This window comes from Equus przewalskii, chromosome 18, assembly GCF_037783145.1.
Source record: "Equus przewalskii isolate Varuska chromosome 18, EquPr2, whole genome shotgun sequence".
NCBI lineage: Eukaryota > Metazoa > Chordata > Mammalia > Perissodactyla > Equidae > Equus > Equus przewalskii.
This window is the reverse complement of record NC_091848.1, coordinates 12,244,272-12,268,846: the sequence shown is the minus strand read 5'-3', so window position 1 is coordinate 12,268,846 and position 24,575 is coordinate 12,244,272. Positions and strand designations below refer to the sequence as shown.

At 34.9% G+C, this 24,575-nt stretch overlaps 1 protein-coding gene across 29 annotated transcripts in view; it reads left to right on the top strand.

Annotated features, from left to right (window-relative positions):
* PHC3 (polyhomeotic homolog 3) overlaps positions 1–24,575 on the top strand; it is a 75,861-nt gene that overhangs the window by 28,438 nt on the left and 22,848 nt on the right. For 11 of the 29 annotated variants that reach the window (XR_011529313.1, XR_011529316.1, XR_011529315.1 and 8 more), the window contains 5 exons: positions 6,164–6,410; positions 12,076–12,947; positions 17,384–17,537; positions 22,033–22,283; positions 23,164–23,323. Coding sequence is in view for 20 of the 29 variants with exons in the window: in XM_070583088.1 (XP_070439189.1) it covers positions 6,164–6,410; positions 12,076–12,947; positions 17,384–17,537; positions 22,033–22,283; positions 23,164–23,323 (1,684 nt within the window). In the remaining 9 variants the exon portion in view is untranslated. Of the gene's footprint in view, positions 1–6,163; positions 6,411–12,075; positions 12,948–13,239; positions 13,288–15,709; positions 15,896–17,383; positions 17,538–22,032; positions 22,284–23,163; positions 23,324–24,575 lie in introns of all 29 variants that reach the window. The other 18 variants (XR_011529310.1, XR_011529309.1, XM_070583082.1 and 15 more) reach the window with 3 other exon arrangements.

The window sequence follows — 24,575 nt, the reverse complement described above, 5'->3', positions numbered from 1 at the left end:
CTAGAATGGCTGAAATGAAGAGACTGATAATACCACAGGTTAGCGAGAAAGTGGAGCAACCATATTTTTGTACATTGCTGGTGAGAGTGTAAAATGGTACACCTGCTTTGGGAAACAATTTGTCAGTTCCTTGTAAAGTTAAACTTATGCTTAACATGTGACCCCAGCAATTCTACTTATAGATGTTTCCCATGAGAGATCTGAGAACATATACCCAACATAAAGATGTGCAAATGAATGTTCATAGCAGCTCTATTTAGAATAGCCCAAAACTGGAAGTGACCAGTGTCCTTAACTGGTGAATGGATAAACAAATTGTGGAATGTTATTCATAAATAAAAAAGAGCAAACTACTGATGGATCTCAGAAACACAATTAGCAAAAGAAGCTAGACACCAGAGAGTACATACTCTTTGATTCCTGCTTGTATAAAATTTCAGAACAGGCAGAACTAATCTATAGTGAAAAAATTCAGATTGGTGGTACCTGGGTCAGAAGGCGGATGAGATTGACTGGGAAGAGACATGAGTGAACTTTTAGGGTGGTGGAAATGTTCTATATCTTGTTTGGGGTGGTGGTAACATGGTATATGCGTATGTCAAAGCTTATTGAACTGGTTCATTCATTTTATTGTATGTCATCTTTATCTGATGACATCTCAGTAAAGTTGATAAAAATGAATAAATTTTAAATTAAAATAACTGAGTAGAATATAGTGTTTTATACAATGTATGGCAGAAATTGGTATGTCTTAGGGTTGTCCTTGGCTTCTTGTTTTAATAATCTCAATCTTCTGGTAAAAAGTGAAAAATGAGATAGCAGTATTCTTTGGTACTTTTCATAGAACCTCTTAATGTATTATTTTATTTAATAATAAAGGCCAGTTTTCAAAATCAGCACATAAAGATGGTGATCAATTAAACTGAGGTTTCTCCTTAATGTGCTTTGTGACCCTCCACAGTTCCTGAAGTTTGTTAGACTTTAGTTTCTGTATTTACAAAATGAGACTTTTGTCTTTGTTAACTTTTAGGTTCTTTCAGCTCTAAACTTTTGTAGTGTCTCTTTGTGGGATGAGTTTGTTGAATTAATGATCTTTCTGTTTTGTTTTGGTTTTATTAAACCCAGTAGAGCTAGAACATTATCAACTTGATGAATATTTTAAATTTTATTTTTATATATACCTAACTTTGTTCTAAGATTTTAATTGATTTACAAGCTGCGTATAATAAAACAAGATGAAATAAATTGAATGCGTACAAGAAAAAAGCCCAACTAAGAGTAGGAAAGTGGCATGGAGCTAGGAGTGAGGTTGCTATTCAAATTACATGCATGAAGTAATTCATGGATTTTCTTAGTTGTATGACTTTAGACAAGTTACCAAACATCTCTAATAGTCACACATACTTGTAGGGTAACTTGAAGAATGAGTAATATGTATGTGTAGTATCTAGAATGTCATAGGCACTCATCAGTACTTTTTTTCGCAAATAAGGAAATAGGAAGACCTGGGTTCAAATTCTGACTTGAGCAGCAACAATTGCCAACTTTATCACTTGCCAGTTGATTGATTTGGGACAAGATCATAGTATATCATAGTGTTCATAAGTTTGGACTCTGGAGCCAGACTCTCTGGGTTCAAATACTTGCTCTGCCTCTTTCTCATTGTGTATCTTTAATCTCTCACCTCGGGGCTGGCCCCGTGGCCTAATGGTTAAGTTCGCACGCTCCGCTGCAGGCAGCCCAGTGTTTCGTCGGTTCGAATCCTGGGCGCGGACATGGCACTGCTCATCAAACCACGCTGAGACAGCGTCCCACATGCCACAACTAAAAGGACCCACAATGAAGAATATACAACCATGTACCGGGGGGCGGGGGGCCTTTGGAGAGAAAAAGGAAAAAAATAAAATCTTAAAAAAAACCCAAAAAACTCTCACCTTAGTTTCCACAATATAAAATAAAATCAATATTTATAAAGTAATTATAATGCTTACTTCATAGGGTTGTAGTGAGGATTAAATATGTATAAATGAAAAACACAACGGTGTCTGAAACAGCACTCCCTAATGTTAGCTGTTATTGTTATTACCTATGCTAAGTCTCAATTTCTTCGCTATAAACTGAAAGTAATAGTTCAGAGTCGTTATAAGGAATAAATGAGACAATATTCGTAAAGTATTTAGCATAGTGTCTGGCACATAAGATATCACATGCCACTGATTACTGTTTTTGTTATACATTGTCTAAGGATGCATCTTGAATTTGGTTTTTAGCTTTCAAGTAGCAAATGGTGAAGAGAGAAACACACCATTTAAAGAAAACATTTGCAGTTTTTAAGGTAAAATAAGCCACTTGTTAGGAAAATACAACTAACATGCTCTCTAGAGCACAGTTAGTTTTGTGGATTCTCATGGAGAAAATATCTTACAGTGTCTCTGATGACATCTTCAATGTGAGCATAGTCAAAATAATTTATAACAGTGGCTCTTGGGGCCAGCCCGGTGGCGCAGTAGTTAAGTTCTCACGTTTCACTTCAGTGGCCTGGGTTTTGTCGGTTCGGATCCCAGTTGCGGACCTACACACTGCTTCTTAAGCCATGCATGCTGTGGCAGGCATCCCACATATAAAGTAGAGGAAGATGGGCACGGATGTTAGCTCAGGGCCAGTCCTCCTCAGAAAAAAGAGGAGGATTGGTGGCAGATGTTAGCTCAGGGCTAATCTTCCTTCAAAAAAACCCAAAGTGGGTCTTTGAGGTCCACTTTTACTGATATGGATATGTGGCTCTGTGATAATCTGACTTCATTCAAAGATAGGCTGTGAGGAATTAGACGGGTGGATTGACCTTTAGGAATTTCTCTACAAATGTTTTTCTTTGCTGTTCTTTTGAAATGGCAGTGAATGAGGTTGGCAGTGGTAGGTGATGCTAATACTTTGGATATTCCAGTGATACCTGTCCTTGAGTTCAGGGCTCTTAGTTTTAAAAAATCTGTGCTCCACATTTTTAATTTTTAAACTTGTATTTGCAGTTTTAAAAACAATTATTTTTCTTGTAATTCAGAAATACCAAATTTGAAATTTTATTTTAATACTCCTTCAGTGACAGAAGTCAGTATAACAGTTAATTTTTCCTCAGTATTAAAATTTATTTATAGCATACTGTCAAAAGTTGAGATATTTGTAATAGCCCACCCTTATTTAGTATTTTAAATGCTGTATTCTTGTCCCCACCATGCAAAAAAAAAGAAAAAAAATCTGACTTTCAGAAAAGATATCATAGGACTAGAAGTATGTTTATAGAAAAGCAAGAAATCTTACTTATCAAGGGTATCTGGAGAATGCTGTTGGAATTGAGGTGAAAACAGTGCTTTGGGTTTAAGAGCTAGAAACTCAGTTCTCCTGCCAGCAGTGTCTCATTAACTCTTGGTTTCCTCGTCTGCAAAGAAGAGATGCTGTGATAATTCACACAGTATTTGTTAGATCCAAACTGAAAAATTGATGTGAGAGTATTTGGGTAATCCACTATAAAAATGTAAGATGTGAAATTAGCAAAAATACTTCACATGAAACTTAGACTTTTTCAAAAGTCAAAAAGTTTCCATAATTTGATCATAGGAAAAGTCCAGTGAAATGAAAGTTGGACATTAGAGTGCCCTAGTATTGTTTGTATTAGAAAGGGTGAGTTCTGCTCAGAAGTGAAGCTCTGTCAAAGAAATCTAAATATGTGATCTTTCTGTTAACAGCTAAATTAGCTTTATAATATACTTTAGGAGTATAGTTTACGTTTGAAACTTATTGTAAATGTTTAAGCCAAGATGACCATAGATATTATAGCCATATTCTAAACTTTATTCATAGAAATATTATATAGTATATATTATATGCACACACATGCATTTTCTTTCTGAATTCCAGAAAACAAAAGGAAAATTAGAAGAAGAAAATACAACATTTTATAGAAATGCACTGCTGCAGGTTTTAGGGTTTATTGTGTCAAATCTTCATTTATTATGAATATGCTTTTCATTTGAAGGAAAGTTTTCAAGTTTCTCAGACTATAATTCAGCTTTTGGTTATTATGTGGTCTACGTTATCATTTATGGCAGAGGTTAAATTTTAATGCTATTTTCCCTTGCTTCCTGAGAGATTTTAATGTGCCTCCGCTAGATATTTGTTGAGATCTTTTGGTTAAATATGAACAAGTTTTAATGCTAGCCTAAGAAAACTGTAAATAGAACTAAATACTTAACAACAACAACAAAAGCCGCGTAATATATATTTCTGAATCAGATGTAGGACAATATGTCAGACTTCTGAAGTTTCTGTTATGTCTGCGGCACTGAACTGCAGGGAGTACAAAAATGAATGTCAGATGAGAGCTTGCCAGCCAGAGTCTTAGTATTTCACAGACACAGACATTAGTAATTCTAAAATAAGCTAGACATTTGTTAGTGCTATAGGCAATATGATCCAAATTGTATGGGAAAACCATTATAGAGGGGAGGAGAAATTGTTTCTAACCGGGGACTTTGGGGCGGTTTCTTGGGGAGAGAGAGGGGATTTTTACTGGGCTGTGAAGAGTGGGTTGGGCTTCAGGAGTCACTGCTGAAGCAGAAGGGCGTTTTAGGCAAGAGGAACTCGAGCAAGGGCTCTAAATGAAGGAAGGTATGTTTGGAGAAGGGTAAGCAGAACAATTGGCTAGAATATGAGCATTGGGACTGGAGGAGTGGAAAATGGGGCTCGAAGTGGTTTGGGCCTAGACTGTGGAGGGCCGAGTGGCAAGCCGAGAAATCTGGATTTTAGCATATTTTATTTTTGTATTACATTTCAATAATACAGCAATTGTTAATCTGCTTATATTGCTATGAAATATTTGACAAAAATCAGAGAAGACACTCCATATGGTCTTACTTAGAAAATTCTTTCAGTAACTTAGAATAGAACTGATTGAAACCTCCGCTGCTCTGAGGCAAACATTTACTTAGCACTTGCTATTGGCTGAACACTGCATTTGGCACTTGGAAGGAGAAGGTATAGCCTTTGAACATGAGTTGATAGAGTTGTAGAGAGAGAGAGCCCTCGTGAAACTGGAGAACATTCATAAAGCAGCAATATATCATTTGCTTTGTCACTTTGGAATCTTTTTTACTTCAGTTTCCCTCCCAGGGCCAGTGCTAGCATAAATGTATTTGGTGCATTCATTCCACATAGCCAAAGAGTTAGCTGTTGGAGAGCTGTTTTCTTGCTGTTTGGAGACATTATAAACCTAAGGTGAGAGTAATTTGGATGCTCGCTGCCACCATTCAGACTGGCAGTATGTTTAGAATAGCTCCAGGTGTAGACAGGAGCCATCACATAACCCATTTCAAGGCCATGCACAATCTTTTCAGTTCATGAGATCTAGTTCTCAAAGGCAGGTTAGTGTTCATAACAATAACACGACAAGATCCAGCTAGTTAAAAAGAGGAAATGGGAAATGCTTTTCATAATTCCCTCAATAGGGTAGGTGATTTGGTGAATTAATTTGCTTGCTTAGAAGATTAGTGTTCCCTTATAATCGCTGTAGAGCTGGTAGCTTTTTGTTGTTGTTGTTGTTCTCTCTTTCTGATCTTTATTAAGACAGCAAAATTGTATCCATGCTCTCCGAATTGTACAATTGTACGTAGTAACTTCTCACAAGTTTATGAGATAGTTGTAACCTTAAAATGTTTCACTATCTCCTGACATGGGGAAGTCGGAGTGAAGTTGAAGGAATTACTCATTCTCCCCTACACACCCTTGGCTCTCTCACCTCTGTAGCTTTGCTGAAGTTTTCCTCTTTGCCTGGAATGCCCTTCCTCTTTCTCCTTCCCTTTGGCTGTCTCCAAGCTGGTAACTTCAAAATGCAGTATGTTGCAGAATGATTTCCTCATATTCATAGTTCATTTGCAATGTATATGGTTCTACTGATTCTTTCTCAATGTCTTTTTTAAAAATTGCAACTTAATTTTTAAGATATCATTACTTAGAATAACAACTCCCCTTCAGAATTAATCAGTTGTTTCAAGTGCTTGGAACTTTATGTATGAAAAGCATAATATATACATGTTGTCATTGTTATAATGGTAATGATTAACACATCAATTAATACCATCTGTTTCATCCTTATTTTTTGTTATGTGGTTCTTAGGTTCAGAATTTAACATTACGCAGCCAGAAGTTGGGTGTATTATCTAGCTCACAGAATGGTCCGCCAAAAAGCACTAGTCAAACTCAATCGTTGACAATTTGTCATAACAAAACAACAGTGACCAGTTCTAAAATCAGCCAACGAGATCCTTCTCCAGAAAGTAATAAGAAAGGAGAAAGTCCAGGTCTGGAATCACGAAGCACAGCTGTCACCCGGACATCAAGTATTCACCAGTTAATAGCACCAGGTGGGATAAAACTTTTGTTGCAAATAGTTGCATTATTCATTTTCTTGGCAGGCAGAGTAAAATAAAAGATGTCCATTGCTTGAACAAGAATGGTACTTTAAAAACGTTTTTAAATGTGAATTTCATAAGTTAAAAAAGAACATCTTAATATTGTAGCTTGGAAAAAAAGCCCAACAGTTAAAAACAAATTATAATAATAAAATAGATTTTTTTGGTCAATTGACATTTGATTAACATCTTCATTGTGTGCTGATCTCCCATTATATAGATAAAACCTTTTAGTTTTAAAACATGTATTTGCCTGTAGTTTCTTTAATATGCTTTAGTGGAACAAAATTAAAAGCGTTTAAAAAATCAAATATATTTTTTGTTTAAAGTTGTCATTAGTGTCAAGAATTTATCACTTTCCCAAAATAAGGATTATGCATAGTTATTTTCCTTACCATGTTGCTTTTTTTCCATCTCTGAGAGGAAGGGTGTCAGGGAATCAACTAAGTGGTTTTCATTCTCATCAACCCTTGAATCCATGAGTGCTCCCTGCTATCTACAGATAACCTTGCTTCAGGGTTCTCATGCTGAAAATATTGGAGCCAGAGTGAGTTTCCTTACTATCTCTTCTGTTCATCTCAGAATTTCTCAGTGTTGAGCTTTCTTCACTACTACTGAGAAAAGGAAGTATCTGCTTTCTTCTTTAAAGTTAGCACTGTTAGCTTGTCATTGATTGCATCTTTTTTGATTGCGTCTTTTTTACCGGCTCCTGACCTTCTCTTGTAGTTGTTGCAGCATCTTTTGTCTCTCATGCTGGATCCTTCCCTTTGCTTCTTAAGAATACTTAGGTCTCCCTTACTCCTAATGTGTCTGCATATGTTTTTTTACCAATATACCTATTGTTTATTGAAAGTATGTGTGTGTGTGTCATGCACTAGGCTACACATCTCACATGTTTCATTAAAAAAAATTCTCCTTTAGTTCACCCTCATCAGGGAATCATATTCTTTCTGTCCTTTTGTAACTGCATTACTTTTTAAAGATTCATTTTACACTACTGAAGTTTGCTTTTTCTCTACCCTAATCTGTTTCTCTTTTCATGTTTCCCCTCTGCTAATATTGCCAACATTCTCTCTGTCTCCCAATCTCTAAATCTCGGAATTATTTGATTCTCCTAGTTAGATATCTCTTATCACTCTGAACTTATGTAGCATTTTTATGCTCCTTTATGGTACTTTTTCTTTTATAGTTATATGTATACTTACTGATCTTGGCTTTTGTACTAGACAGTAAGCTTTGAGGCAAGGATAGTAATATTGAGCACTTAGGTGTCAAGTACTTTACATTTATTAACTCCTTTTATCCTTTTTCTGGTTCACCCTTTCATCCTTTTATCTTGACAGCACAAAGTTGTGCTTTCTTTGTACTTATCTGTAATAGGTGGACAGTAAATATTTGTTGGATTAATAGTTGGGTTTTTTTCCATTTGAATTTTGGAAGTTATAGCGCAATTTTTTCCATTTGTATTAGGTATTACTGCTTAGAATTCTTAAATCTGAATCTTAGATAAGTGTGGGCTTTGTTATAATGTTTAATAAATCCATTCATAGTATAGTTAGATGTGAATTCTTTTTTATAAACATCTGTAAATTCTTTTATAAACGTCTATAAACTCTTTTTCATAAACATCTATCTGCCAGGTCCCACTGTCTGTATGGCTTGATGACAGGATTTTTGTACTGTATTGTCTAGAGTATTCTCAGCCTCAAACCAGCTTCTGGCCAGAGTAGATAGGAGTGAGTATGGAGCAGCAGTGACCCACTGTGCATGGAATGACTGCTCAGGGGACAATTTCTAGTGATTTCTGTAGTTTTGATAGATTATACTGGAGGGTAGGTTAATGTCCTTCGAAAGAGAATGCTACCTTCAGAGAAAGCTAGGAACTCTTTCAGTGTTAGTTCAAGCAAGATCTACTTTCAGATTTTCAGTCACCCTGGACTCCCAGTACCTAGTTCTGGTTGACACTTACTCTTCCCCCTTTCATTGATAGTGTTGTAATAGCCTTATAGTTGCCATCCTCTGATGGCCAGTATTTTATGTAGGTATAGAGGAGACCAGTAAGCCAGAACCATTGAAGAGCCGCAGGACACTTGCAATTCTTATGTGTATTAACCGAAGTCCAGTTTTCCACGGTTACTGATTAGAAACAAAACCAAATGGAACACGCTAAGCTGTGTAAACCCTTGCAGCTGCCAAACTTATAAATTCATTCAAGCCTTACACTGCAGTTATTCAAAGCAATTTGTATCTTCTGACAAGGCAGCAGCTATATTTTTCCCCCCTTTTAGTTTTTCTGCTCTTCTTGGTGGGCAGTTAGTTTGAAGCTAAGATGTTTTTTGTAGATTCTTGAATTGGTAATTTGTCCTTTTCCTCAATTAGAAAAATGCTTGTTCCTACAGGTCACTTTCAAATATAAAAAAATCTACTTATGTTCTAATGTAGTATAATCTAATAATTATTATTTTAATAATATATTTTAATAACATTAATTATATCATTAATATATTTAATAATAAATATTAAATATAAAACAATAAAATTTAAATAAATTATCAAATAAAATATTTAGCAAAATATTAATTATATAGTTAATTATTTTAATAATCTAATAATTATTATGTCCTTATATATATTTCTAGGGGGCTTAAATCATTTGGTTTTCTTCATCATTTCTTGAAGGTAGAGTTCCCACTTGACAGTTAATAATTCTATTTTTAATATATGAAATAAAGGCAAACTTTAACCAAATGTCTGGAAATTATCATGAACTATATTACAGCTCAGGTTTTTTTATGGCGGTTTTTAGAGCTTTTATGAAATTAGTCGAGTTGGAAAAAATATGTACCATTTTTTGCAAACATTAATTCAATGTGTAGTGAAAAGCCTGTGTCAGTCCATTCAGGCTCCCATAAAAAAGTACCATAGACTGGGTGGCTTAAACAACAGAAGTTTACTTTCTCACAGTTCCTCAGTCTAGAAAGCCCGAGATTAGGTCTGGCAGTGTTTGGTTTTTGGTGAGGGCTCTCTTCCTGGCTTTCATCTGAGTGCCGAGAGAGAGAGAGAGAGAGAGAGAGAGAGAGACAGAGAGAGAGAGACAGAGAGAGAGAGACAGAGACAGAGACAGAGAGAGAGACAGAGAGAGACACAGAGACAGAGAGAGACAGAGAGACAGAGAGGATAGTGAGCTCTCTGGTGTGTCTTTTTATAAGGGTACTACTCCTTTTGGGTCAGGGCCCCACCCCTCTGACCTCATTTAACTTTAATTACTTCCTTCGAGGCCCCATTACCAAATACAGTCACATTAGGGGTGGGGCTTCAACATATAAATTTTGGGGGACACAAACATTCAGTCCATAATAGGAACCCAGACTCAGCTGGGATTATGGGTTCTTTTAGATCCAGCACTGCTGCTTAATAGCTGGGTGATTTCAGACAAGTCACTTAACTACTCAGAGTTTCTTCACTTGTGATATATTGTATTGGTGTAGTACCCTGTCTACCTGGTGGGGTTATTGTAACTATTGAATGAAATAATTAATAATTTACAAGAATATATTTAATTATTTACAATAATTAAAGAATTCTACTACATATGTGAGAGAGGATGCCGATCATTAATTCTCCAAATATAAGGCCACCTTCACAATAATAAAGTGTTTATTAAAATCAGAGAAACAAATATATGTGATATTATTCTCCAGGGCACTAGTACTTTTCTTGTACAGAAGTATTGATTCAGATACCCTCACAGTATTTCTGTAATATATGTGCTTATCAGTTGGACTTTTGGACTAATATAAAATACATAGACTTACTTTGATTTCTGATCAAAGAAAAATTTAATCTAGGTGACAGGGTGGACTATTAATCTATTGAATTATTGGCTCTAGAATATAAAAAGTGACTGCTTACTTGCTAGAGCACAGAAAGAATTTTTATTCTTGTGAATATAATATCCATTGTACTTCAAGAATATGGTAAATTTTAATTATAACTTAAAAAACTGAATTAAAGTGGGCCTTTGCTATTATGCCTGCGAAAACTCTTTTTCTTTATCGGTAAAAAAGGGAAGAATAATACCTATCTACTCCACAGGCATTTTGTGAGTACAAATGAGAGAGATGTGAAAACACCTTGAGCTCTTTGAAAGGCACTCTACAGAAATCCAAGATTTTATTGAGTACTCTCTAATATAAAGTCTTTATCAACACATTTATAAAGTGCTGGCATAAAATTTTCAGTCTTAGTTTAAAGTGCTGTTCTAGTTATATGAAAATTATTTTGTTAGATGAAATTTTAGACCTAATTTCCTCCTCCTTTTTTTAAAACAGTTAGTGGATATTTGTTGAATCTTCTAAATGCCTCTTTCTTGAGATGTTAATCAGATGTTAATTTCCTTAAAGGCTCTCCAAAATTTTAAATAATAAGCAACCAAATGCAAAAATGTTTTTAAAAAGTTGTTAGAAGTTTTTATAAGGCTTTTGTCACAAGTGTGGTTGAATATAAAAATAGATGCAAGGTGTTACAATCTTTTATCATAACATGAGATTAAGAAAAACTTTGCCCTATCTTTAAATCTATTTTAAATGTGTATAATTTTTTCATGGTATTAATATTAAGCAGTCTTTTCAGTTTATCTTCTTGTGAGCCCAGTTTCCATACTCATTTAGATAGAGGGGATTTCACCAGCATCTCCCTCTGCAAACCTGTGCACCAATGTACACAAGAGGCATCGTGAATGGGAAACTCCTTACTACTTGATTTTGCTAATTCTTATATTTATTATCCCTGTCATGAGTGGCTTCTCTGTGGAGAAAACTGAATCCTATCAATTATAGATTACTGTAGGGGTTTTTTTTTGTGGAGAGGAAAGAAAGAAAACAAGGTCCTTTGTTTAGACACCATGGACTTCTGATTGCAAGTAACACTAGTGCTCTCCACGATTTGGAATGGACCCTGAAATTTCATTTCTCAGTTACGGTGATTATTTAACCAAGCTATAGAATTCACACATGTGTTTTGCTTAAGTGAATTAACTTTTTATGCAAACATTTTCTCTTCCTGAGTCAAATAATACCAACTCTTCATCTCGGCTCAAATTTGGAAGTTTATTTGGGAAGCTTTATAAGTAATTACATTGACTGTTAGTTGGAAGAATGTTTAGACATAGATTAGAAAGGATGAGACCTTTATTTTATGAGTTTTAATACTGTATTTTTATTATTTTGAAGTTATCTTTATATATATTATAGTTGTTCAATGATACTTCCCCTCTTCTCCCCAAAGAAGGAATTCAAGTGGATAAGCTTTGTTAAAAGTTAATGCAGATATTTTGGTGACCTATAAAGTTTAACAAGAAAGGTGTAGATTCAGATTGATGAATCAGTTGTTTTAGGCACTTTTCTTTTGGAACTTAGTACAGCCTATTTTATGAAATCTTCATAGTTTTCTAAGGAAAAGGTTTGTCATTACATTTTCAAGGCACTCTTGTCTGGAAGACTGGTAGTAGATTTCTAATGATTATGACCTTCTGATATGAAAACTTTCCTCCGCTAGATTTAAAAATTTCTATGCTATTTTTGAAATAAATACTAATTGTCATTTTTTTCTCTCACAGCTTCATATCCTCCAATTCAGCCTCATCCTCTAATAAAACATCAGCAGATTCCTCTTCATTCACCACCTCCCAAGGTTTCCCATCATCAGCTGATATTGCAACAGCAGCAACAGCAAATTCAGCCAATCACACTTCAAAATCCAACTCAAGACCCACCCCCGTCCCAGCACTGTATACCACTCCAAAACCATGGCCTTCCTCCAGCTCCCACTAATGCCCAGTCACAGCATTGCTCACCGATTCAGAGTCATCCCCCTCCTTTAACAATGTCTCCCAACCAGTCACAGTCAGCACAGCAGTCTGTAGTGGTGTCTCCTCCACCGCCTCATTCACCAAGTCAGTCTCCTACTATAATTATTCATCCACAAGCACTTATTCAGCCACACCCTCTTGTGTCATCAGCTCTCCAGTCAGGGCCAAACTTGCAGCAGTCCACTGCTAATCAGGTGCAACCTACAGCACAGCTGAATCTTCCGTCCCATCTTCCGCTTCCAGCTTCCCCTGTTGTACACATTGGCCCAGTTCAGCAGTCCACTTTGGTGTCCCCAGGCCAGCAGATTGTGTCTCCAGCATCACACCAGCAATATTCAACCCTGCAGTCCTCTCCAATCCCAATTGCAACCCCTCCGCAGATGTCGACATCTCCTCCAGCTCAGATTCCACCACTGCCCTTGCAGTCTATGCAGTCTTTACAAGTGCAGCCTGAAATTCTATCCCAGGGCCAGGTTTTGGTGCAGAATGCTTTGGTGTCAGAAGAGGAGCTTCCAGCTGCAGAAGCTTTGGTCCAGTTGCCATTTCAGACTCTTCCTCCTCCACAGACTGTTGCGGTAAACCTACAAGTGCAACCACCAGCACCTGTTGATCCACCAGTGGTAAGCCCTTGGAAGCTCTTTGACTTTCTTGCTGAACTGAAAGTAAAAACTATTTTCTCCCACATTATGTTATATCGTTAGATCTAAATGCCTGTGAATTTAAAAAGCTTGAAATTTCCATCTGTCAGTGTCTGAGAAACTTGCTCTATGGGCAAAAAAAAAAAATGCCGTTTGTTGTAGTATGGTTGCATGCTTGATAATTTGTGATGGTTATTAAAGTCCCTCGTTAATTTTATTACTATTTAAACAAATCCATCTGCTATCTTTACAGAGTTGATTTTTTTTCCCCAAGGGAATGCATTTGAACCAGTGTCATCTGCACAAAGTTTTTTCTCTTAAGGTGATTATCCTTCATAGATCCCTTCTGTTGGCTTGTATGTTCTTAAACGTATGATTTATCTAGCTAACCTTTTTGGTTGTATGCATTCTGAAGTCCTGGGCCTTTAGGGGCTTTTGTTTCAAGGTGGAAGTATGCTTGTATGATGTAGTTTTTTGGTAATATATTTTGTAATTAAAATTTTCTTAAAAAACATTTATTCTAGGAAAGAATCCAACTTAGCAAAAAAAGTTAACTGTAGACCATCTTTTAGAATTATTAAACTTCTGAGTTTTAGATTTCTACTAAGGGGAAATATATCCTTAGCATATTTCTCATTAAAAAGCTTGAAAAATCTCAGTGGATGAATTGAGTACTGAGGATAAAAAAATTCATTGGGAGGAGTAAAAATTTTGAGTAATTGAGATTGGTGGTGAAATTTATCAGAATAAACCTCTAAAAATGGTGCATGTTGCCTACAAAGGAAAATTACCTTGAAAAATGTTTTTCTTTAAACATTCTTTAAAGGACTTTTTAAATTTATAAAATAATTTACAATAAAAATGGAAATAAAGTCTCTAAATGTTTAGGCAGAATGATCAAATTCAGTTTTTAACTGAGGAAAACAATCTTCTCAAAGATCAAACCTCACTGAAGAGATTTTATCATTTAAAGGCTAACAACCATGAGTTCAGAAAGGAAAGGAGTTTCAGAGTCTTTCCATAATAGGAAACATTTTGGTTCTCAGTGTGCAAATCTATAGATTCTTTTATTCTTGTCATTTTGACTGATCTTAATAGGCACAAAGAGATTGAATTTCGTTTCCTATTCACTTTTATTAAAAACAACTTGACAGAAACAACAATGGGCGTTAGAAATAAGTTTTTCATTCAATTATCATGTCTTTCCATTTTCTTTTAAAGGATTGCTGGAAGAGTTTGCAGTGGATATCGTAGCATAAAAACACAGGCTTCAGAGTGTTCAGTACCTTCAAAGAGATCAAATTTAATTTAAATTTAATATTCTCACTTTTTAGTTCAGTAGACTTGGTTTTTAACAAGTAAAAAATAAAATTTCTCTCTATGCCGTATATTTTTCTAATTGTCTTTGTTAGGGGAAATCTTGGAGGGACATATTTGGGATAGAAATATCAAAAGCATAGTGACACTTTCATTAAATTAAAGCTAAAAATATTTAAGATTTTATTTTGTTAGTTCCTGACTTCTCTTAAAAAAATTTTTAAAAAAAATTCGTGTCATCTCATTTTTGGATTTTTTTCTATGAAAGTGATAACTTTCATTTCTATCACTCATATGGTCATGCTTGCTGTAGATGTTTCTATGTTATTTTTCTTTTACCTTTGAGTACCATAGCCTATTTACTAAATTGCTATACTCTTCTTTTATTACCTATGATCAAATCTGTTTTTTTAATCGTTTCCTCATGAATTACACATTTCTTTACATATTCCTCCTTACCTCAAATATTTAAAGGTAGAGAGATTACTTCTTAAGGGATGTGAAATTTTGAAAGATTAGTATAAATTATCAAAGTAAAATCGGTATTTTTTTAAAAGATATATATTTAAAATATATTATAAAATCATGCTTTTTAAAAGATACACTTAAAAAAGATATATTTCTAAAACTAAGATTTTTCATTGCTGTTTGGTTATGCTAAGTAAGATGTGAGGGTAGATAATTTAGAACTAATAAATGTTCCACAGTTTATTTAGGAAAGGGAGACGGATGTGACTGATGTATTTTTGAGGTAAGTTTGGCAGTCATTGCCTGTTTTAGAATAGTTGTAGTTATGAACTAAACAGAATTGTGATGTGCCGTTCCCTGATCTTGTGAGCAAAACCTCCACTTCTTTGCTTTATTCAATGTTTTAGTTGTTGCACTTAGATTTTTTTATGCTGATGGTGCCAGATGTCTGTGACAGATGTTTTTGCCTCCTTCTTTTACTCATTAACTTATTTTGCCTTTACATGGGAGATCTGGAAGAAAGTATGTAGTTAGGTTTGACTATAAATAATGAAAAGTATTTTACGGTATTCTTTGATGGATTATTTCAGAATATGCTATTTGTGTTGTGCCTCTTTTTATCCTTTAAAACTGTTTCATTATTTTTTAAAAATCAGAATTATGTGCATGAACTAACTTTGATTCCTTAAAAGCTACTGTCGTAGGTATTTGAAAAACTTGTAACAGCATTAATATTAAAAAGAGAGTTCAGCATTTTAATAAAAGATAATGATCTTTGGGAGAAAAGTAATACCTAACAAAGGAATGCTACATAGATACAATTGAACTGGTTGCTGAAACTCTACTTGTCTAATTACCTCTGAATCAGTATCCCCACCACTCTGCCAAGTTAAGGTAATCACTACGACAGCAGATGCCCCTCACTAGAAGGTTTTTTTTTTTTTTCCTTTAACCCTCAGGACATTTTTTTGGATGACTTTCCCTGTATTGGACATTATCATCATTTAAAAAAAAATTATCATGAACAGATACTAGCAGCTATCATTGTTGCACTGTACAGTAAGGAACGACTGCCTCCACTTCTGAGGATCCAGACACGAGGCAAGGAATCTCTGCTGGTGAAACAGGCTTCCAGATGCAGGGCTGTGAGCAAATAACTTTTAAAAATGTTGCCTACTTAGTAGCTGATTCAGATCACAATTCTGGATATTATATTTGATACAAAATTATCTGTACCGTTAAGATTTTTAAAGTTTTAAACAGGCAAAAGAAAAGATATTTTATTCTTAGTAGAGGCTTTTAGAAAGTTAGTGGGTTTTTTTCCCACACTGTTGGGGTTGTTAGAGATATCTTTGTAGATGAAACTTCATAGTCCTTTATATAATACCTGGTTTTGCTGGGTTCAGAGTTCTTGATCATTTTTATATTTACTTTCACATACTTCAAATCATCAAACTTTTTCAATAGTTTGATTAAAAATGTATACAGTATTAGATATCACTTAAAATTTTTTGTTAACGTTGCTGAAAAGTTTTTTGTTTTAACATTTATTAGAAATATTAATCAATTTGGGTAAGTAATCTTAAAAACTCACAACCTTTATAAATTTAAGTAGCAAGCTTTGTACATAAAAGAAGGGAGGTGAACTGCTTTGTGGCTTTGTTTTTAGTAATCTATCATCTTCCAACAATAGTGGTTAAATAAATAGTGATGACAAATTAAAATACCTGTGTCAATCTTTAGAAGTGGACTTTGAAAATTCAGCTTGAAGTTTAATAAAAAATTAATAATGTTAGTTATTTTTAGTTATATAGTTCCTTGTCAGAGTGCTTTTGAGTCCATGTTTTCTTCTTTAGTCTTTGCTTTGGATACCAAGGTAGTTAAGTCAAAGACTTAAAAACTTTCCTCTATAAGTATGGAACAGTATTAAACAACTAAAAATAATGTGTCAGATGGCATAGGATGGTGTGTGTGTGTGTGTGTGTATGTATCAGTTATTTCAAGGACAGGTATTTTCTGTTTACCTGATATTAGCTTATAAAAATGCATTAGATTCTTGAGCAGATCAGAAGTTAAAAGATGTAATTGCATACGTTTTTTGTAGTTACTTGGGCATTACTTTTCATAATTTAATCTTTAGTTCACATAAATATAATAAGGAAGACCCTGGGATGTAGTCCTTTAGGCAGTACATTTCCTGATATGTTATGTGTCATTTTGGAGATGTACTTGTTGTGCTTGTGAAAAGTATTAGTATCTATTTTGATTTTTGACAGAAGTTAACAGAAACAATAGAAAATTCCCAAAATAGTTATTCAGGTTTATAAAATCAAAACACGTTCTTTAGTTCTCAAAACTGAAAATATGTTCTGACTTGACAGATACCTTTTTGAAAACTTTAGTGATTTGTAGCCTAGATAGTAATCTACAACTTGCTTTTAGTGAAATATCGTCACGTATTATCAAAAACTTCATTTGAGTGATTTGAAAGTTTTCCTTTCAACTTGTATAGTCATTTTGCCCTGTTTTTAAGTTTAAAACACTTAGAATTTATTTTTTTTAAATTAAGTTAGGAACACCTTGTTAAATGTATTTTCAGAAACGTTTTAAGGCAGTGTGGTTTGTCATTGCAGGTTTATCAAGTAGAAGATGTGTGTGAGGAAGAAATGCCGGAAGAGTCAGATGAATGTGTCCGGATGGACAGAACTCCCCCACCACCCACATTGTCTCCAGCTGCTATAACTGTGGGGAGAGGAGAAGATTTGACTTCTGAACATCCTTTGTTAGGTTAGCAAGTACCTAAATTTGTGGGAATTTTCTGTTAGATAAATTTTAGTAATGGGAAAAGTTTATTTTTTTCCCGCTAGAGATGGTATTAAACTAATTTGTTATGTGATTAATTGCAGCACAACATAGATGAGAATTCAAGGGTGTTTTTTGACACGGAACAATTAGAACAATTGATAAGGAAACAGCCAAATGAAAAACATATTTTAGCTTTCTAACTTTTAGTGGTTTGTACAGATGTATTTCAAATGCCCATTCAAATTCATGTGTCAAGCTATTTCTAGCTTAAAAATTAGAATAAGTCAAAATCTCTATCTAAAGATTTCAGTTACAAACATTAATGTACAATTGAAATTTCACAAGTTTGTAACCTATCAATACCTCAATAAAAAAAAAAAAAGATTTCAGTTATACTTTCCAAAAATCACAGTGCATTCTAAGTCATATTTGAGATTCCTCGTAATTGCTTGTGATCCAGACTGAGTAAAGGCTTTTAAAGGTGTTCTTTTCCAGACAGTACTTAAATTAAGCCTCACTAATTCTTACTAGAGACATGGATTAAAAAATTGAGTTTAAACATTCAAATTCGTACTCACTACTTCAGTGCTATTTATGACTTCAGATAAATCTTCTGTATGTTCCTCCTTACAACATCCAAGTGACTGTGAATCCTAGCTGTTCTACTAAAACATTAGTATGACCTGTAGCCCAGTGTCTAGGTCCTGAAAAAGGTAGATTCCGAGTTAGAGTTTTTTTAAATTTATGAATATTTTATTTAGATCGGGGTTGGAAAATTATAGCTCATGCTTCAGATCTTTCCTGTTTCCTGTTTTTGTATGGCTCATGAGCTAAGGATGGTTTTAAAATTTTTAAGTGATTGAAAAAAAATTCAAAAGAAGAGTAGTGTTTCATGTCATGTAAAAATTGTGTGAAATTCAAATTTCCTTGTCCATAAATAAAGTTCTGTTCGACACAGCCACATTCGTTTGTTCAGATATTTTCTGTGGCTACTTTTGCACTGCTTTGGCAAAGATGAGTAGTTGTGGAGACCATATAGTCCCCTATAGAAAGTTTACTGACCCCTGATCCAGATGATACTGATCTTGGTTCAGGCCTCGTTGTGAGTCTTCTGTTCTATTCAGTATCTCATTGTCCTCATAATCATTTTCAGCACAGAAGAACCACTATAACAGGCATGGAAACAAATTGTAATGGGAAACTGATTTGTTTGCTGCCAAGGCAGCCCTTGCTTCGCTTTTCTTTTCTTTTCTTCTGCATGCCACATCTCTAACCCTTCCCTTCTCTCTGGCTTTCCTTCTCTCACTACCAGTGTGCTTCTCTGGAAAGCATAGAAGGGGGAAAATCAATTTTCTTGCAACTTTTTTCCCCTCCTGAAAAATAGGAAACCTTTAGTCAATAAACTTATATAAAATATTTGACAAGTTTAATGTTGTTGCCTTTGTTTATTCCAAATAATACCTTAAAAGATGGATTTAAGGAAATCTAAAAAATTTAATCATCTTTGTTGTTTCTGTCCACTGAAAATGGAACCTTCCATATACTGCAGATTTCCTGGAGTTTTGATTTAGAAAGGCAAAAATAGAAGTTTAATTGGATAGTAACCTCACACTGTGACTGTGATTTACTTACCTAATAAGCATTACTAATGGTACTCAAAGAAAATGTAAATAATTCTGAACTATTGGGACACAAGAATATCTTCACATTTTTTCCTCAGGAGTATAGTCTGAGATCCTGTCAAGAACGTCTCTGGCTAAATTGTCTAAGTAGAATGTAGACTTTCGAATCTTCTTTAATTTACTATGAAGTAAATACTTAATACTCTTGTGTAATATGTGAGAAGGAGGAGCAAGCACAGGTTGATATTTAGAATAACTGTCATCAAATTGTGAAATAAACTAACCTACAAAAATAGAGGGACTTATTTCCATCCAGGATTCAGTTTTCATATACCTATAAAAATTCTGTAAAGCAAGAAGCACCCATTAAAAAAGAGATAGAAGCAGCCCGTAGATCATGCTCAGCAAATGAGACTAAAGAGGCAGAGTGACCTGTGGCAGAGTCCTATCAGTTAATTGGGTTCTCTTCCACAGTTGTCTTAAATCCAGAGAGTGTAATAACTGTGTTTTTGTTCTACTGTAATACATTACTGTTTCTTGTGTTTTCTATTTTAGCAGCTAATTATAATCTGGCAAGTAATAGGTATTAGCTTCTTCTAAAAGTAACTTAAAGCTCTATTTTTAACACAACTTAGGACTGTGTAAAATTGGCACATTTGTACATATGATCTAAAAATTAATTAGAACATATACCAAGCAGTATTTTCTGAATAAACCAAATTATACTGAATTCAGCTTTATATTTCTAAAGTAACAGAGTATCTATGAATCTGTAAGGGACATTAGAATTTTATTTATTTTTTTTAAAGATTGGCACCTTGGCTAACAACTGTTGCTAGTCTTTTTTTTTTCCCTGCTTTATCTCCCCAAACCCCTCCTGTACACAGTTGTATATCTTAGTTGCAGGTCCTTCTAGTTCTGGGATGTGGGACGCCGCCTCAACGTTGCCTGACGAGTGGTGCCATGTCCGCGGCCAGGATCCAAACCCTGGGCCGCCACAGCGGAGTGCACGAACTTAACCACTCGGCCACGGAGCCGGCCCTTATCTTATTTTCTAGTTCCCCATAGATTTATATTTTCCTTCCAAGAGAAAAAATACCTTTCAGTCCCTCTTCAGAATTTTATATGTTTTATCTCTTTTCCCCTAGGGGTTTATGGGAGGATTGGGTATAGATAAGATATTTGTTGAGTTCCTTAGTTTGGTAATACATGTGTACAATTGTGTATTTGTTCTCAGAAATCAGCAAACCAGCATTTTCTACTGACTTTCCTTTTTAGTTTTTCATAAGGGATTGTGTGACTTTAAACAGGTTTTCCAGTACAGTTTATCTTGCTGGATTATTTGGTAGAGCTAGATTAATTTGTGGTTATAATAGTGCTGTGATAAGCTACATATTAATCACATCGGAGTTGCGAAGTGTGAACTGTTAGCTTTTCCATTTCTGAGACTACACAGATGATCACTGCACTGTTTTGTTAGCTGGAATTTTTACACTTTAGGGATTCCTATTCTTTCTTCTCTACCGAATTGGGCTATATTTTGAGTGTCTTTGATAATGGTGTCAGTCCTTCCATACTGCTGGTGGAGAGGAGTTACCATAGCAATTAAGAGCGTTGTCTCCAGAACCCGGCTGCCTGGGTTAGTATCCCAGCTCCACTACTTATTAACTGTGCCCTTAGACAGGTTACTTTATCTTTCTGTGTCTTGGTTTCCATGTCTATAAAAACAGTACCTACTCATAGGCTAGTTTTGAGGATTAAATGTGTTATGGGGCATAGTAGTTAACTTTGCACGCTCTGCTTCAGCGGCCCAGGGTTCACAGGTTTGGATCCCAGGTGTGGACCTACACGTTGCTCATCAAGCCATGCTGTGGCAGCATCCTGCATACAAAATAGAGGAAGGTGGGTACAGATGTTAGCTCAGGGACAACCTTCCTCAGCAAAAAGAGAAAAAAAAGAGTTACAACATGTAAGGCATTTACACAGCAGCTGGCATATAAGTGTTCAGTAAGTAGTAGTAGTATCTTTATACACATGCTCTTTTTTTGTTATTTTTCTCAAATATCTGTAGTCAGTGATATTCCTAGCTATCAACTGGTTCCATCTTTCCACTTTAGTACATGCAGTAAAGGTTTTTCGGTGCTATCAAATGGGTGAGTAAAGCCTCCATCACAGGCTGTTTGGTCTACTTATTGTGGTCTTCAGAGTTTGAAGGGAAGGGATCACAGAGATCCAGCCCAACATTTTTCCTTTGCCTGGTACTACAGTTGTTCCCCCAAATTGACATATACAGTGCCACTGGAGAGTTGTAAAGAAAACACCAAAGAACATGTGTGCATGGAGTTGGATTAGCCTTACTGCTTGAAGTAAAGGTGATGCCCTGTGTAATTCATCAGAATCTTTGCTTAGTCTGTGGATTTCAGGATCCTTGTTATTTAAGCATACTTTCAAAGTACTTGTTTCTCCCATACTGTTTAGAATAGATAAAAGGAACATAAGGAATTTAACATCTGTGTAGCTTAAAATTTTTTTAAAAAGCAGTTATTTTAGTAATTATTCTTAAATTGACGTTCTAAAACATTTTCATGTTTTATGGGACAGTTCTTTTTAACCAAGGTTGGAATGATAACCTTGAGCAAGCTATTCCCTTCTTCTGTAAAGTAGGGGTAGAGTGGTTTCTATCTCATAAGGTTATTGTGCAGATTAAATCAGACAATAAATATAAAGTTCTTAGAATGGTTTTTTAAAATGCCAGATATTAACTGTTATTGTTATTAATGTTTATTCTTGAATTTTATTTCATATTTGCCTGGGCAGAATGCTAAAGATCAAAAAAATGACTTTTTTCTTTTCAGAGCAAGTGGAATTACCTGCTGTGGCATCAGTCAGTGCTTCAGTCATTAAATCTCCATCAGACCCTTCACATGTTTCTGTTCCTCCGCCTCCACTCTTACTTCCAGCTGCTACCACAAGGAGCAATAGTACGTCTATGCCCAGTAGCATTCCCAGTATAGAAAACAAACCTCCACAGGCTATCGTTAAACCACAGATTTTGACCCATGTTATTGAAGGCTTTGTGATTCAGGAGGGATTGGAGCCATTTCCTGTAAGTAGCAAGTAAATTTGTATTTTTTAAATTATTCACGTAGCATTATTATTATTATCATCATTATTTTGGTAGGGAAGATTGTCCCTGAGCTAACATCCATTGCCAATCTTCCTCTTTTTGCTGAGGAAGATTGTCCCTGAGCTAACACCTGTGCCGGTCTTCCTCTGCTTTGTACGGGGGATGCCACCTCAGCGTGGCTTGATGAGTGGTGCATAGGTCTGTGCCTGGGATCCAAACCCTGGGCTGCTAAAGCAGAGTGTATGAATTTAACCACTGTGCCAGTGGGCCAGCCCCTAATTTTTTGTTGTTGTTGATATTAATGTTAATGTTTGAGGATTTTTCCACTTCTTTTTGTGATTATAATGGTTTAAGTTGTGAACTAGAGTTAGGAGGCTTGAGTTCTAGTCCTGATTCTGCTTTTGTGAAGAAATCACCTAAACACTTTGAACATTAGTTCCCTTGTCTTTAAAGTACATACAATAATGATCTATCCTGAGGAAGTAACCCTACAAATAAAAACCTTTGTACAGGAAAAATCTTACAAGTTGTGGCAGAAAAAAAATAAATTAAGGATGCTGGCTAATCAAAATTTATTACTGATTTCTTAAGACTTTTTTTTTAACTGCTTGCCTAAACTGGGACACTAGGTTCTGTTTGACGGAGACTTTGAAGTATCTGTACTGCTGATTCCCTGGCATAGAAAGTTATTGTCCAGGTTGTCTAACCTTTTCTTAGGGAATAAAGCATTTAATGAATGGATCTGATCAGTTGAACAAGTAGATTATCACAGATAGCATTCATTTCAAAAGGTTTTTTAACCAAGTTATTTCTGAAAGTCTTTTCAAAGATTACTTCATTTTATTCTCTCTCTTTTAAGGTGAGTCGTTCATCTTTGCTAATAGAACAGCCTGTGAAAAAAAGGCCTCTCCTGGATACTCAGGTGATAAATTCTGTGTGTGTTCAGCCAGAGCTACAGAATAATACAAAACATGCAGATAATTCGTCTGACACGGAGATGGAAGACATGATTGCTGAAGGTTCGTAGATGTTACTTGATACCATTTGAGTTAACTTTGACTTTTACTACTTGAAACATAACATGGATTTTTATTCTGCACAGATTTTTCACTTGAAGTATTCACTTTTATTCTCACGTAATACTTTATTTCACTAAAATGGGAAAGCTAACCAGACTCTTAATGGCCAAATAATTAAAATAGCAAGACTGTTGTTAATTTGTATTATGTCAGTTTGACTTTTGAAGAGTGTGGGTGGGAAAAGTTCCATTATATACGAAAGTAATACAGAATTTTAGCATCAAAAAACCAATTCTCTGGCTTTGTTTTTCTAAGCAGACTTTAAGTAAATGACTGTTTTACTGAGTTTGCTTTAAAGTTTAGAGCCTATGAGTTATTTGGTTTTAGACTTCCATATTCTGATGTGTGCTATCAGGTGGATATTACAATTGTATTAAGGATGTACTTTTTCATCAAGAGGTGATTAAATTTGTTCAAAGAGAAAAATAATGGTAAATCTCCTTAATGTCAAGGAATCCTTTTTTATACACTTTGTTCTAATAGTGAATGTTCCATAAAAGTCAAAGTGATATACAAAATGACTGCGGGAAAACAAACACCAATGCAAAAATGAAATATTTTATCATTTATTGATTCTCATCATGGCCCTGCAATTGATACGGTTCAGTTTAATCGAATAGCATTTAGTATAGTCAGGGCTCTATAGTAGTGAATTAATTAACATTTGTCTCTGAGTAATTATCCTCAATATATTAGTATATTTCATCTAAAATTGATTTCATTTTGCAAATACTTATTAAGCATGTCCTGTGTGCCTGTACTTTGCTAAATTAAGCAAAATAGCATGATAGTAAGCAAAATAGATATTGTCTTAGCCCACAGTTTTCTTAATTCTTAAAAGGAAGGCATCTCTGTCTTTGTTGGTAATTTATAAACTGTTGCAATGTATTCATCACTGTTTTACTTTTTATTTGAACAGCAAAGAGTATGATAGTATAAAATTAGGTTTTTACTGTTAACTTACATTAAGTTCAATTTGATGTTTTTTATTTAAAAGAATGTTAACTATGAAAAATTTCAAACATACATATAATTAGATAGGATTATATAATGAATCCCCACTCACCCAGACTCAACAATTTCAAACGTTATTTTGCCACACTAGCTTGTCCATCCGTTTTGTTTTCCTCCTTCCATTCCCTCGCTTCTCTCTTTCTCTTTCTCTTTCTCTTTCTCTTTCTCTGTTGCTTTT